The 14,375-nt window shown below is 40.1% G+C and overlaps 1 protein-coding gene across 1 annotated transcript; it reads left to right on the forward strand.

Moving 5' to 3' along the window:
- Positions 1-2,180: 2,180 nt before the first annotated feature.
- Positions 2,181-9,451, forward strand: LOC134442662 (fibronectin-like). Its single transcript, XM_063192706.1, has 7 exons — positions 2,181-2,481; positions 2,574-2,852; positions 3,158-3,409; positions 3,760-4,032; positions 4,266-4,550; positions 4,665-5,323; positions 9,365-9,451. Exons 1-7 carry the CDS (start codon positions 2,181-2,183, stop codon positions 9,449-9,451), a joined length of 2,136 nt encoding a protein of 711 aa, XP_063048776.1.
- The last annotated feature ends 4,924 nt before the right edge of the window (positions 9,452-14,375 follow it).

Consider the following 14,375-nt stretch of genomic DNA (forward strand, 5'->3'; position numbering starts at 1 on the left):
AGTTTGAAAGTAAACCAACCTTGCACTGTGTGGATTTCGCCATGTTGAGAGACTATTTTCTCGGGGTCGGCGGAATTTTACTTTGCTCTCTTCAGTTGTGATGTAGCACACCCACCCACCCACTGCAGGGACCCGCAAGAGACATTGCAAATCAAGGCTAGTTCTACAACTGCTTTCGGATCGAATAGTGGATTAAAACCCAACGACATCGCACCATGGTACATCAGTGTGTATATACCAACTGCAATAATAAAGCCCACAGATGGGTATCGGCAAGTTTCCATTGGTTTCCGTGAAAGATGTTGAAAGAACCAAACTCTGGCTCCTGGCTGCAGGGCTACATCAACACACCGATGGAGACGCTCCGTAAGCTACCCCGGTGCTTTGCAGTGACCATTTCAGTCCCGACGACTTCATAAAGTCCTTCTCGAAGTCTAATACCTACACGGAAAACTCTAAAAGTGTCCGCGGTGCCAACCGCATTCCCAGATCTACATTTTGTGGCGCGCACCAACAGTCTCTGAAGAACAGGTTTGCTATGCTTTCTGCTTCTATGATGGTAGCCCAGTGGTATAATGGCTTCGCCTACGTTAGCCAAAACTTGGGCTAGAAGTTACCCTTTGTTTGGCATGTTGTAATGTTTTACTGTTATTTTGTGTAATTGCTGTGACAAATGGCATTAGACATGACTTGCCGTATTCCTATGGATTCATAAGTTACGCAACGCTATGTGATCTGGCTTGACATTGTGAAATATGTCACTCGTTGCTCTAGTTATTATTACATGGAATGTTTTTTTGAGACGAGATGGAATGGGAGGATGAAAGGGAGAAGAGTGTGCGTTCTGTTCGCCAACATGCTGTGTAGACACACGGGTCATCTAGTAACAACCAAACATTGTTATGGCATATGTTTCAATGTTACGAAAGGTTTACAAAGTCGGACAGAAAGCATTACTCTTGATGTTTGCGAGCGAGGTCAGGGAGAGGGGAAAACCGTTCAGTTTTACAAACTTCAAAGATGTTGGAGTTCGCTCTATGGAAAAGTTATGGATGTGTCAAACGAAGCTAGGATTTGTACTAGGAATATCACTCCGCGGCTGTCAAGCTTTCAAAACGGAACACAAATTGCTGATAGTGATCAAACATGATTGCAATGTTGGTTTAATTTCAAACTTCATTCTATCAAGACAAGTATTTACACTTGCAGTCTGGCATAATAATGGGGTTGTTTTGAATGTTGTTGCAACCGGATAAGACTATTTTTGGGGGCAGGCTACTACCATATCCGTTCACTTGCGCTAGCTTAGCAACATGGATATGAGAATTCACAAGGACTGCATGGAATGTGAAAAAAAACGTTCTGGACACATTGTTTACACCCTGGCTGACTCGGAAATGAGGTCTGGTGTCCAAAATCCCGGAGGTACACTTTAATATGGTCAACTTTTAACTGGCTGTAATTCTCGGAGTGCTAGAGTGAGACTACAGCTTATATATATTTCATGATGTTATGAACCTATACAATGATTTTAATGACAAAATATGTCTTATATAGGCCTACACTCAATCATGGTAAATCAAGGAAATTCAAAACTTTATGTAATAACTATGGTAATTGTTCCCTCTGCATCTTTAATTCTGAGTGACTCAGCCTCTCTGTGATTGTCTTATACCTGGACACTCAAATTGTACATCAGTACAATTCATTTTGAAATGTTCTTCCTTTTTGTTTTATCTTATTTGGATGTTTATATCATTTCACTGATCCCCGTCCCAACTTATTTGAGACGTGTTGCAGTTATCAAATTAGAAATGAGAACACAATGTCCCCTAAAGCAATATTTTTTCCGGTTTTAACACTTGATATGTTGTCTTTTCACTATTCTCCATCTAAGGAATGTATTGAATGTTTTGAAAATGATAGCATTTTGATTTTATTCTCAGTTTACCAAACGTCCCAACTTCACCGGAGTTGGGGTTTGTATTAGGATGATACTGCTGAAGACTATCTACAGGGTATTTGGGTCCTAAACCATTTAGGGACTTATAAACTAAAAGAAGAGTTTTAAACTCAATTCTAAATCTCCCTGGTAGCCAGTGCAATGGTCTAAGTTCTGGAGTGATGTGGTGCATTGTATTTCCATCAAGTGACATTTACTGATAATTAAACATTTAATCATGTCCATTAAATCCCATGTGCCCATTGCAGACTTCCAAGTCCCAGAAAACGTGACTGTGGGTACAGTGACTCCAACATCTGCTGACCTCAGCTGGAGCCTACAGCAGGGGATGCAGCAGATTCCACACACATTCCTGATCTCCTACTGCAGTGAAGGGACTGAACCACAGACCATCTCTACAGAGTCCTGCAGCACAACTCTTACAGGCCTGCAGCCAGACACTCAGTACACTGCCAATGTCTGCTGTGAGCTCAGAGATGGAAGAAAAAGTGAGGCTGCCTCAACCAGGATTCAAACAGGTGAGACGAACAATATCAAAAGTGCTCAGAAAGTAATAATAAAAACGAACGTCATGGTAGAAATTACTTTCAATAACGATTCTCTTTCCCAGCTGTGCCTCCTCCTGGGCCCATTGAGTTCACCTCAGTGAAGCCAGACTCTGTGTGTCTGTGCTGGGGACCTCCTGAGGGACTCACTGGACCCCACACATTCAGGGTCACGTGGAGAGGTGCAGGCAACAAAGAGCCAGGCAACAAAGAGGAGCTGGAAGAGGAAGGCCAGTGCATGACTGTTAAAGAGCTCAGTCCAGGACACGAGTACACCTTTACTGTGGCAACCCTCAGGGAGGAAGACAGAGAGAGTCCATGCGTGTCTGCAGATGTGTTCACAGGTTTGTGTTTGAAACTGTGTTGAAAAAATCATCTATACTGGTGAAATAATCCTACTGCAACATACCTGCCAACCATCACCTGTTAGTGTTCTAAATGTTTTCTGATGGTGGGAAGGCGTGAATTTCCTGGACCATCCATTTACCATATGGAAACTGAAGCACAAAAATCCTATGCTGCCTTTAACATTTATAAAGATTTGGTTAAATTATTTCAATCCAATATCTTCAAACTATCAATTTCATTATTTGAGTCCTAAGTTATAGAAACCTGTCAAGTGTAATTATATATGTTTTTTCCTCATCAGATGTTCCTCCCCCTGAGGATCTTGCTGTGGTTGTGGGTGGAGCAACAGCATCAGTGACATGGAGAAAACCAGTGGGAGTCCTAAAGGAGTCATATGTACTGAAGCTCTGGGGTGACAAAGAACAGACAACAGTCGTCAAATCTCCTCAGCACTCCTACCCTGAGCTGAGGATTGGGCAAGAATACTCCATCAATGTTTCTACTTTGCTAAAAGGGAGAAAAAGTAAACCAGCTTGTGCAACCTTTAGAATTGGTAAGGAAAGCAAAACTCAAAAAAGCTATTCTTAATAAAGCTAACACTTTAATGACCGAGTATTAATCAGCTACTGAAGACTCTGTAATGTCATGACAATGCTGTTGTAGTGGATTTTTTTCCGGCAAAGCGTGAATGTGCCCAACAGCTGGATCAGGAAATATTTTAGTTTTTGTCAAGAATTTTCAAAAAGGTTTTCCTTTGTTTTTTTCTCTCTTGTTTTTCAATATTCAGATCAATTCACCTTTCCACAACAATGCCATGCCTGTAATATTTGCCTTATTGTTCCCTAAATTGTGACTGTGACTGTATCATTGGCTTAAGTAGGCTATCTTTTGTGGACTTTGTAGGTATTCCAGTCCCAGAGAACGTGACTGTGGATTCAGTGACTCCAACATCTGCTGACCTCAGCTGGGAACTTCATCCAGACATGCAGCAGATTACACACACGTTCCTGATCTCCTACTGCAGTGAAGGGACTGAACCACAGACCATCTCTACAGAGTCCTGCAGCACAACTCTTACAGGCCTGCAGCCAGACACCAAGTACACAGTCATGGTGAAAATCAGTATTTTCCCTATCATGACTGAAGGTCGACCAGCCTTTGTCACTTTCCACACAGGTATGGGGTGTAAGACCTCTCTTTCCTTCCTGAAGGTATTAACCCTCCTGTCAGATAGAGGTGCTGCATACTGTTTTGAGTCGTTTGTTTTTCTCTAAGCCTGTCTGATTGGTTTGGTTGCAAAAGTACAGAGAAACTATGGATTGGATTTATGCTAAATCACACACCAAAACCTACTGAACAATGTTGCCATGGAATTTCTCTACAACATAACACAATTCTCTGCAACACAGGCACTTTGGCTCCCAAGGGTTTGTCTGTGGATGACCTTGCTGCAGTGTCTCCTGACCAATGGACTGCCAGTCTCAGCTGGAGCATACAGGAGGGGATGCAGCAGTTTCCACACAGATTCCTGATCTCCTACTGCAGTGAAGGGACTGAACCACAGACCATCTCTACAGAGTCCTGCAGCACAACTCTGACAGGCCTGCAGCCAGACACTCAGTACAAAGTCAGTGTCTGCACCGTACTCCAAAGTGGAGAGAGGACTAAGGCAGCATTTATCACATTCCACACAAGTAAATTTAATAATTTGTTTGATTGTTGATTTGGCATGCAACAATTATATTGCAAGTTTACCAATGATGGGGGGGTATGTACATTTTTCTCAAGTGTGTCGTTCATATTTTCAGGTGAGCGGAGGATTGTGCTGCTTGGGAAATCAGGAGAAGGGAAAAGCAGCACTGGGAACACCATCCTGGGAGAAGACGTCTTTCTTGTGAAGAATTCACAGTACGCTGTAACAAACAAATGTGAAGCTCGCAGCAACATAGTCAACGGGAGGAAGGTCACAGTGATTGACACGCCTGGCTTTCTTGACCCAACAACTCCGGAAAGGATAACACAAGAGATACTAAAATGTATTAAGTACAGTTCCCCTGGACCTCACGCCTTTATCATTGTGCTAAGTGTTGGGAGATTCAAAAGGGCAGATAAAGATGTGATAGAAATTATTCAGGAATTATTTACCTCACAGGTTTTTCGGCATGCAGTGATAGTTTTCACACACGGTCAAGATCTGAAAGGTCTATCCATTAGAGGGTTTGTAGAGGAGAATAGTAGTCAGAGGCTTGAGAAGAGAGCTGCCACACTGAAGGATCTCGTAGCGAAGTGCAATGACCACTATCATGCTGTGGACAATGAGTACTGGAAACAAGAGCGGGAAGGGAAAAGCAACAAAAGACAGGTAGAGAAGCTGTTAGCAACCATAGAAGAGATAGTGCAGCAGGAAGGCTGTTACACTGAGGAACACATGGCAGCACAGGGAGGAATACTGCAGAGACTCCAAGACGTACTGTCAAAGGCATTTAATCTACGAGGGCTGCACATGTAGTAGTAGCAGCCATTCCAATAAGTTTGTAAAAAGGGTGAGAGACTAACTTTATTGAGTGTGTATAATTTGAGGTCACTTGATTTGATCTACAAACCCTAACGGCGGTGAAGTTGGGACACTTGGTAAACTGTGAATAAAATCAAAATGCTATCATTCTCAAAACATTCAATCCATTCATGAGACAGAGAATAGTGAAAAGACAACATATTAGGCTAAGCATTAAAGCAGATAAAATATTTTTGGGGGCCACATCTTCTCATTTCTAATTTGATAATTGCAACACGTCTCAAATAAGTTGGGACAGGGATCAGTGAAATTTAATAAACATCTAAATAAGCTGATAAAACACAAGGAAGAACATTTCAAAATGAATTACACTGATGGACAATATGAGTATCCAGGTGTAAGACTATCACAGAGAGGCTCAGTCACTCAGATTAAAGATGCAGAGGGAAAATTAGCATAGTTATTAATAACGTTTTGAATTCCCTTAGAATTATTTGATTGTGTAAAACCACTTCTGTCATTAAAATCCTTATATAGGGTCAAGAGATCATGAAATATACAGTAGGCTTATTGGGTGTAGTCTTACTCTAGCACTCAAACAATTAAAGCTAGAACTTGACCATGTTAAGAACCCTTCATGTGTGCAAATTATAGAGGGGTTTAACATTCTCCTATGCACCCAATCTCACTTGAAATAGACCCAGATACGGGAAACTGTCATTTGCCTACAGAAGTAAAAAAAAAAAAAAACATTCTTTTTATTCGTTTTGCACATCCTGTGAAAATGGACCATCCAACTTATGTTAGTGCTCACTACAAAAGTCAGCCTCCATGATGGCATGAGGGTACGTAGTGCATAGGTTAAGCTGTTCACTCATCTGTAGTTAAATATGCTGAATGATATAGGTTTTAAACAATGTATAAAGCCACTTGTGCATTATAATTTGAAGGGAGATCTTCGATTATTTCTACAGTAAGGACAAATAGCATTCTCTATATGTTTTAACTGTTTAGCTCCATCATAAGGGCCAGCAGGTGATAACATGGCCGGCCTTTAGTCAAAACCTGTCACACTGTAAGCTCTACAGAAAGGAAAACATTGCACAACATGACCATCATGCCCAGGAATTAGCACTATTTTCATATCAAATTATCTCATCAGTTAATGTAATTAAATGTGAAGTGTTGTCCTTTGTTTTGTTTTAGTCTTTTTCAACAGTTGCTGCCTTTTATTGTCCCCATCCAAACTCTTTTGAGATATTAGGTTATTTTCCAAAGCAATGATTTTGCTCAGGCTGATATGTTATCTTTGTACCATTCTCCATCTAATGTAAGAATCAGATGTCGAGAAAATTACAGATTGTGTTATTATTCATCATTTACCTAGTGTCCCAACTTCACCGGAGTTGTTTGTAATTACTATTTGGATGGGCAAACCTTAAAGGGAAAAAGGCACTGTAGAGAAATGTTAAGTTTCATCTTTTTCTACTATTGTCCCTGTGTCATATAATCATTTTATTTTTATTATTTGTCAGTGGAAATCCCCATGTAGTTAAATATTCTGTGTGTAAGCTTTTCTAATTAGTCAGGAGACAGTCAACGTTATTTGAGACATACATGTGAATCTACTTGGTGTGGTCAGTGGTCACAAGGCTGCTGAACCAACAAAATATTACAATCAGACAATGGACAGTGGGCAACCAGCCATACAGAATCCCACGCACACTCAAGAAGCTCTCTCCATATGAGGAGGAGAGAAATGGTTAAATAGGGTTGCCTTCTGTATGACTTCAGGGCTTACTGTGTGGAATACTTCTCCGGCTGTTAACAATACAATCTGCCGTGCTTACCATCTGAGATGGTTGTCTGCCGATATTTTTTTTTTTTACTACACTACCGTATGAACTGAGCAACTAACACTTTCAGAGAACAAAGACTTTTTGGGGAATGACTTTGAATGAACAGCAGATTTGAGTGCCTCTAGGAAACCACAGCACTACCCTTCTGAAAGGTCTTGATATGTTATGGGGCAAAGGGTGTCACTGTATAAAGTGATGGTTTGTTTGTGGAGAACTCTGTCATTGGATCTCTATATCAATTCCTGCAGAATCCAATCATAAAATGTTTGTCACCTGAATTAATTTTACTACTGCAATGATAATAGAATAATATGCAATGCAACACATTATATCAGAGTATGAAATTGGTATTACAAGTGTAAAGTGAATTATTACAGTAATGTGGTTAGTCCCTTTACCTTGTCTTCTGTTTCCCAACTCATTTTCATTAAAGAACACACTTTGCTGTAAATTGAAGTTTGGATCAATGCAAAGATCAGAATAAGTCAATGGCTTTGTTGAACCAAAATTGGGGTAAACAGATGAATCTGTGTAATAGGCTCGTAAATAGTGACCAGCAGTGAGATTGAAGATCTGGAGATTGAAAAACGATTTTTAAACTGCTCAAAAATCTTGAAGGTAGAGGCCCTGACATTGAAATATATTGAGCCATTTGGTATTTCCATTTTTCAATTAACTGTTTAGCTCCCAATATAACTTTAAAACAATACATTGGGTTTCCAGGAATTAAAAGGAAAACCAAGGCAATTAATTCAAAGGGTTAATAAAACCATTTAATACAGAATTTCCTTTTCAGTCTTGACTGAATGTAATGAGTCTATTGTCAAAGTCTGAGTACTGCAATAGTCATTGACTTGTGCTTCCAAGTTATTTATGGGCTATGAAACTATAATGCTTCCTCAGTGATTTCATTGACTTTTAAGGAGCTGAGAGGCACTCCCGAATTCAGCCCCTTCCATTGGGCCATCTCACTATGAGGTAAACGTGCAAAAGTTTAACCACTTTATTCCACTTTTCATTAAAAGCTGAGCTTACTGACAGGCAAAGACAAAGGGGATATAAAAACAATGGACAAATAAAAGGAAGAGATTCAGATGAGAGTAGTGCATCTGTGAGGTGGAAAGTCAACATTCTCTTCCTTTTGGCCGTATGCCCAGACATACCTGAGACCGAGGCTGAGGATCAACCCACATGAGATATGTGTTAGTGATAAAGGCACAAGACGCCATTTTGCTCTCAAACACAGAAAGTGTTCTTAAGGCGTGTGCCATTTTGTAATTCAGCAATTGATGCCAACAGTGAACCAGTGATATATGGAAGGACAACTTTGTCATCTCTCTCTAGGGGTGGAGAAAGATAGCGCTCTTTGTGCATATAGGCTATGTGATTGTGTGTGTGTGTGTGTGTGTGTGTGTGTGTGTGTGTGTGTGTGTGTGTGTGTGTGTGTGTGTGTGTGTGTGTGTGTGTGTTTGTGTGTGTGTGTGTGTGTGTTTAGGCAAAGCAGAGACTTGCTCCAGAGACTTGCACCTTGCTCCGCCAGCAATTTTGTTCTGCTACACATTATTCAGAACACAAACAGGGGACTAGGATCTGGAGGGACTGGGACAAGCGGAGATATCATTATAACAAACATCCTAACTCTTCTTAGGAATTGTGTGTCTAGTCTGCGTTAGGAGTTTGACCAAAATCTGGCTTTTCACCCAGGCTACCGTAGCAGTGCAACAGTAGGCCTATCTGACACAATCTCAGGGTTGGAAGAGGACAATTAAGATAAAGTGATACAACAGATGTTAATGGAGCATGGTTATAAAATGTGATGTTAGTGTTAAGGAACAATGCTATGTTTGTTTGTTTTTTTGTATTTCCTAATGCATAGAACAGCGTCTCTTTGTGCAGACGGGCTTGCTGGTGGGCCACTCTTTGCTGAAAAGACTCCACGACATCATAACAACATAGCTGTGACATTACCAAGAACCTTGAGTAACATTAAGACTTGATAATTAAGGTTATAACCTAGGCTCAGCACAGAGAGGTTGCATAAGGTGTGTAATTGGTTATATATAGGCTCATCATTATGAGACACCAGCTTGATAATCGTTTGGCATGTGATATCTGTATGTTGTTGTTGTGTCAGATACGATGGCAGTTTGCCAGCAGGGAGGAGAATGGCAAAGCAGCAGATAGACAAGTCAAACTAGTCAAGAAGGAGGAAGAGAAATGAGGAGGTGTGCGGCACGTTAACATCACGGTAAGATTGCAAAAAAGTTAATTTTATTATGAACACTGCAACAATACTTGTTTTTTATTGGCTTTGTATGATAATGTAAAGCTTTACTGTTGAGACATGACTGTTTCAAGTTAGTAAGTTCAAAGTAGTCATAATGTTGTACATGAATAACTTCCCTGTGACTACCTGTACTAAAACACTGAAAGCTATAGGAGACACCTGAAACTATTTAATGACTTGTTTACAGCATAATCATTGCAAATGATGCCACAAATGTTCCAAGATCCACACAAGAGTTTTTGTAGCACAGTTATTAACAATTATCGCTTTAGCAAATGTATAGGCCCCTATTAGTATTGCATGAATTATGTACGTAGCCTATAGGCCTATTACATAACTATATTATTATTGCTCTGTTTATATGCATTATTTCTGTACCAGAATGGATGTTTGATGGTTGTTCTGTTGTGGAATGTGTGTTTGCAATCAAGGACATCAAGGACAGAGTTAGAATGCAACTCAGCACATTTTATTTACATAGCTCATCCTGTGAAGTTCCAATTCGTAAATGACAGGCGCCCCTGCTGGCCATACTGGGTCATTACAGCTGGTGGTCAAGGCTGAATGCTGTCTATTCACCATAAGTCAGTTGTTGGTGTGCAGCCCAACTGCTGTACCTGCAAGTCCTGTGTTGTTTAAGTGTGCCAAATGTGTACTTTGTGTACTTTTGGCTGGTTGTGTGGCATGTTGAGTTGTTTTTTTTATGTTTTTTAAAGTCAGCAAATTTAAAGTCAGCCAGAGCGCCATGATTCATTTTTATAAATCAACAATTGAAAGTGTCACATTCTCCTTCCTTGTCTCGTACGGTAACATCACTACACAGGACAAGACAAGGCTGGAAATGGTTGTGCGCAGAGCAGGCGTCAACCTCGCCTCCCTCTCCTCCCTCTTTTGATCACAGGTTATTATGGGTTAGGCCAGTGGTTCTTAACCTGGGGTGCGGGCACACCCTGGGGGTGCGCCAGAGATTTCAGGGGGTGCGCGGAAACTTGTTTGTGTTGAGGTTGTGACCAAAATTATGCTTCCAAACATTATAATTAGGCCAAACCAAGACCAAATTAAAACATGCTTTGGTCCCTCTGTAAAGTCATGAAAGTATAGATTAATGTCTAAAGCAAGAATCATTGAATCATCGCGTACACCGGTGTAGACGTTTGGGATGGGGGGTGCGCGGCTTGTCTTGGGAACAGGTAAAGGGGTGCTTCATGAAAAAAAGGTTAAGAACCACTGGGTTAGGCTACATGAAAGTGCAATGTAAACTTGATTCTAACTCTGAGTTATTCGTTTGAAATTAAAAACATCATGAAAACGTGCTCTCTTGTCATGTGCTGTGGTATGTGTGGTCTGCTATGCCATGTTGTCTGTGGTATGCTGGCCGAGCATGCTATCTTGCCTTTTCAGTGTTCCCTGAGTTGGAAATTCAACTTTATGACTGATGTAGGTTGCATTACATTACATTACATTATATTTTAACCAAAGCAACTTACAATCGGGGACATGCCATGGAGTGTATCCATGGATTAGGCCGGCTTAGTGCAGTAAATACGGTAGTCATGAAAGAGAAGAGGTTTTACTTGCTTCTTGAAGTTTGAGAGAGATGTCCCACCACTGAGGAACAATGACAGAGAACAGTATTAACTGCACAGAAAAAATAGGGTGTAAATTTAACTCTTTAAGAGTCCAAATTAACTCAGATAACATTTGGTACCATCAAAAATAGTGTATGGACAGTGTCACGTTGTCGAAGTCAGTTCTACTCAGCATAGTGTCAACACCAAGACTGTAGAGTGGGTAATTCCCTCATTGTAGAGTTGCAATGTCACTAGCCACCTGCAGCTATTGACACTGGGTTTTGACACACTGTTCGAGTGAGCTGACTCCTCAATCTGGAGTTATACAAGTTTACTCTGCACTTTTGACACCCCATTTTTTACTGAGTGGGATTGCTCGAGCAGGCGGCACGGCCAGACATTTTGTGTTGGAAGAGCAGGGCTCTCTAGCAAACATACTGCCTCATAATAAGCTATGTCTGAGGTGCTGTTGCAGTGGTGGTGCTCCCCCAGAACTGAGTGATTCTATATTTTTTCTGCTATGCATGCTCCAAAAAAGTAACCATTACTTACAAACACAGTTGTTTTTCTTTGTTATTTCTTATAGTGTCTTTTTAAATACCAATAGTTCCCCTTTGAAATTACTTCAGTTTTGTGTCATGTCTCTGATCTGTTTTTTTCCTATGAAATTAAACAACTCAAAGAGTATCCTCCAAGCAGGTGATTCCATACTTTTTCGACAGGTGTTGTAGCTGAGAGAATATATGTTGAATACATGATGATTTTAATTGTGAATTAATGAATGAACAAATTATCTTTGTTTTTTTCCCAAAAGTCATTCTTTCCACAGACAACGTCCCAGCAGTGTTAGGAGATGGAGTCTTCACACCATCCTAATCAGGACCGTTCTATAGAACACCTTTCTACAGAGGACCCTACTTCAGGGGACACTCTAGGTGACAGTGGAGGTCCTAGTGATCGAAGGTGAGGACAGTAGTACCTTCCATCAATGGCGTAGGTTTGGTTTGGAAAGTTCTTGGGACATACAAATGTCTGGGTATCCTGTTTTTGCATTATGCTTGTGGGAAAGTGATGGGGAGAATTTAGGTTAATCTCAAAAGTAGTATGGAAATATCCCTGCAGTCCACAGCAAAAACTACGCCCATGCCTTCCATAATATTAACCCTCCATACCACAGACTACCTGCAGAATGTCCATCAGGGTAATCCTGTGGCGTGATAATGAAGATGGGGTATAGTTTGGGTTGATGTGTTGCTGCAACATTTTGCATTGCAGCCCATCACCAAGCCCCAGTGACATATCCATGAAGAGTGAGCAGTCAATGAATTCCCCCATCACTTTACCAGGAGAAACCAGGTATTCACATGGCTTTTATCAATCTCATTGTCACCAAAATGGTAATGATCAGGTCTTAATCCGTTACCTAAGATTCTCTGCATTGTCATAGCAATGCTGTTATGATGTAGTTGTGGGTTTTCAGCAAATTGGCCCGTCGACAGGCTTCTCTGTCAAGAGTTTGAACATTTAATTGAACTCAAATAGTTTATTTTTTTAGTACATAACAGCATACTGAGGTAGGCTATATCCAAAATCAGTCTTTGATCAATAAATAATGAAACAGAAATGTTCTCTCGTTTATTGACTAAAGATTTTGAACACTTCCATCGACACAATATCCTCTGATATGATAATGACAGGCTGTACTTTAACTTTAACTGTCACTACAGCGGTAATGATGGCAGATCATCACCAACTGACAGTGGAATTTCCTTCAAAAGTTACCAATCAATGCCTCACACCTTGACACTTAAAGGAGAAACTACAGACAGGTATTCATTGATATGACTTTCATAGCAACATACAATTTTTAGCCACTGATCTTGTAATTCACATGATGTGGCCTGTTGTTTAATTTATAATGCAGCAGCCGACATGGTGAACATTCACAACTGGGCAGTGTGAGTTCCATGACAAGTGGCCACTCAATGACTACTGTCAAAGAAAGAAGACACAAAAGGTATTTAAATCAAATACATACTTATTTAGCAAGTGTTTATCAAACAGATGACTATGTTAAAAATGTTTTTAAAAACGAATCCCTTTTAGCTTATGCAGCTATTTTCCTGTGTATTCCTGTGCACTTAATATTTGCAAGTATTGTACAACCATGCTAGGTTTTACGCCCTCCTATCTTCACTTTGGATAAAAGTGCCTACTAAATGTTATGTGATGTTATGTTATATCATCGTCATCGCATAGTCATTTCCTTTTCATTTCATTTAGCTGAAATTTAGCAACATCAGGCCCGTCACTAGGTTTGAGAGACAGGGGGGGCTTAGCCCCAGAGGAAGAAAATGCGCGCACAGTGCGCGCCAATTTTTTTTCAGCTCACCTGCTAAGGTTCTGTCTATGAATTCATTATTTTAAGAGCAAAGAAATCCTGCACACTGTCCATTCCACTTTGTATTAAAGTTTGTTGGTGGAATGGACAGTGTGCAGGATTTCTTTACACTTGAATGACAACCCCACTGGGATAATATCCTACGCACCTGCCCACCTACAGAGGTGTGCAAAAGCGTCTTCTTGAACAATTATTTTAAGAGCAGCATACCGATTTTTAAACACAATTTTTTTTAAATTCACATTTTAATGAACATTCCTTATATGTAAGCTAAACAAAACATTTCAAAATGTTTCAACTGATAAGGAAGTTAAAATGATTACATAAAATGCTGAGAGCATAATTTACAGAAGGACCAGGAACTTTAAAGGAGTTACTAACTGCGCGTCTCCAGGAGAAACAGTGGTCGGGAAGTGATTCATTGAAACAGTTTCCTGACTTGGAAAACTATGCATCCCCGGCAGATATTGGGTCATTTTTACTCCATTAGTAGCTATTTTAATCAGTTCATGTGTGTTTTCAAACTGTTAAGACAAATATTACACCGTATTTCACATTATTACGCAAATTACATTTTTCGCTGTTTCCACAAATAATCAATAGAAATGACAGTCGTCCTAATTTTCAAGTCATCAGCCATTAGAGTACAATTAAAAAGTTTTTGAACGAACCTTCCAATGATCATTTTTAAAATTCACTCTTCAATATACAGTGCCATAAGAAAGTTTGGGCACCCTTTTGGAAAATCATTACATCAGTTTATTTCTCGTTGAGCTTTTAAAATAGCAACGTCATTTTAACATATGTTAAACTGTAGGGAAAGAGAAACATTTCAGCAGTGGAAGAATTTTCATAGGTGTTATAGAAAGAATTTTATGTGGATTTA

Source organism: Engraulis encrasicolus, unplaced genomic scaffold (assembly GCF_034702125.1).
Source record: "Engraulis encrasicolus isolate BLACKSEA-1 unplaced genomic scaffold, IST_EnEncr_1.0 scaffold_200_np1212, whole genome shotgun sequence".
NCBI classification, from domain to species: domain Eukaryota; kingdom Metazoa; phylum Chordata; class Actinopteri; order Clupeiformes; family Engraulidae; genus Engraulis; species Engraulis encrasicolus.

Excerpts from the sequence above, each read along its gene's own strand:
- LOC134442662 (XM_063192706.1), top strand. The coding sequence starts at position 2,181 with ATGTCCATTAAATCCCATGTGCCCATTGCAGACTTCCAAGTCCCAGAA. Across the intron at positions 2,482-2,573 it reads CTCAACCAGGATTCAAACAG|CTGTGCCTCCTCCTGGGCCC; the intron begins GTGAGACGAACA and ends TCTCTTTCCCAG. Across the intron at positions 5,324-9,364 it reads TACTGCAGAGACTCCAAGAC|ATACGATGGCAGTTTGCCAG; the intron begins GTACTGTCAAAG and ends TTGTTGTGTCAG.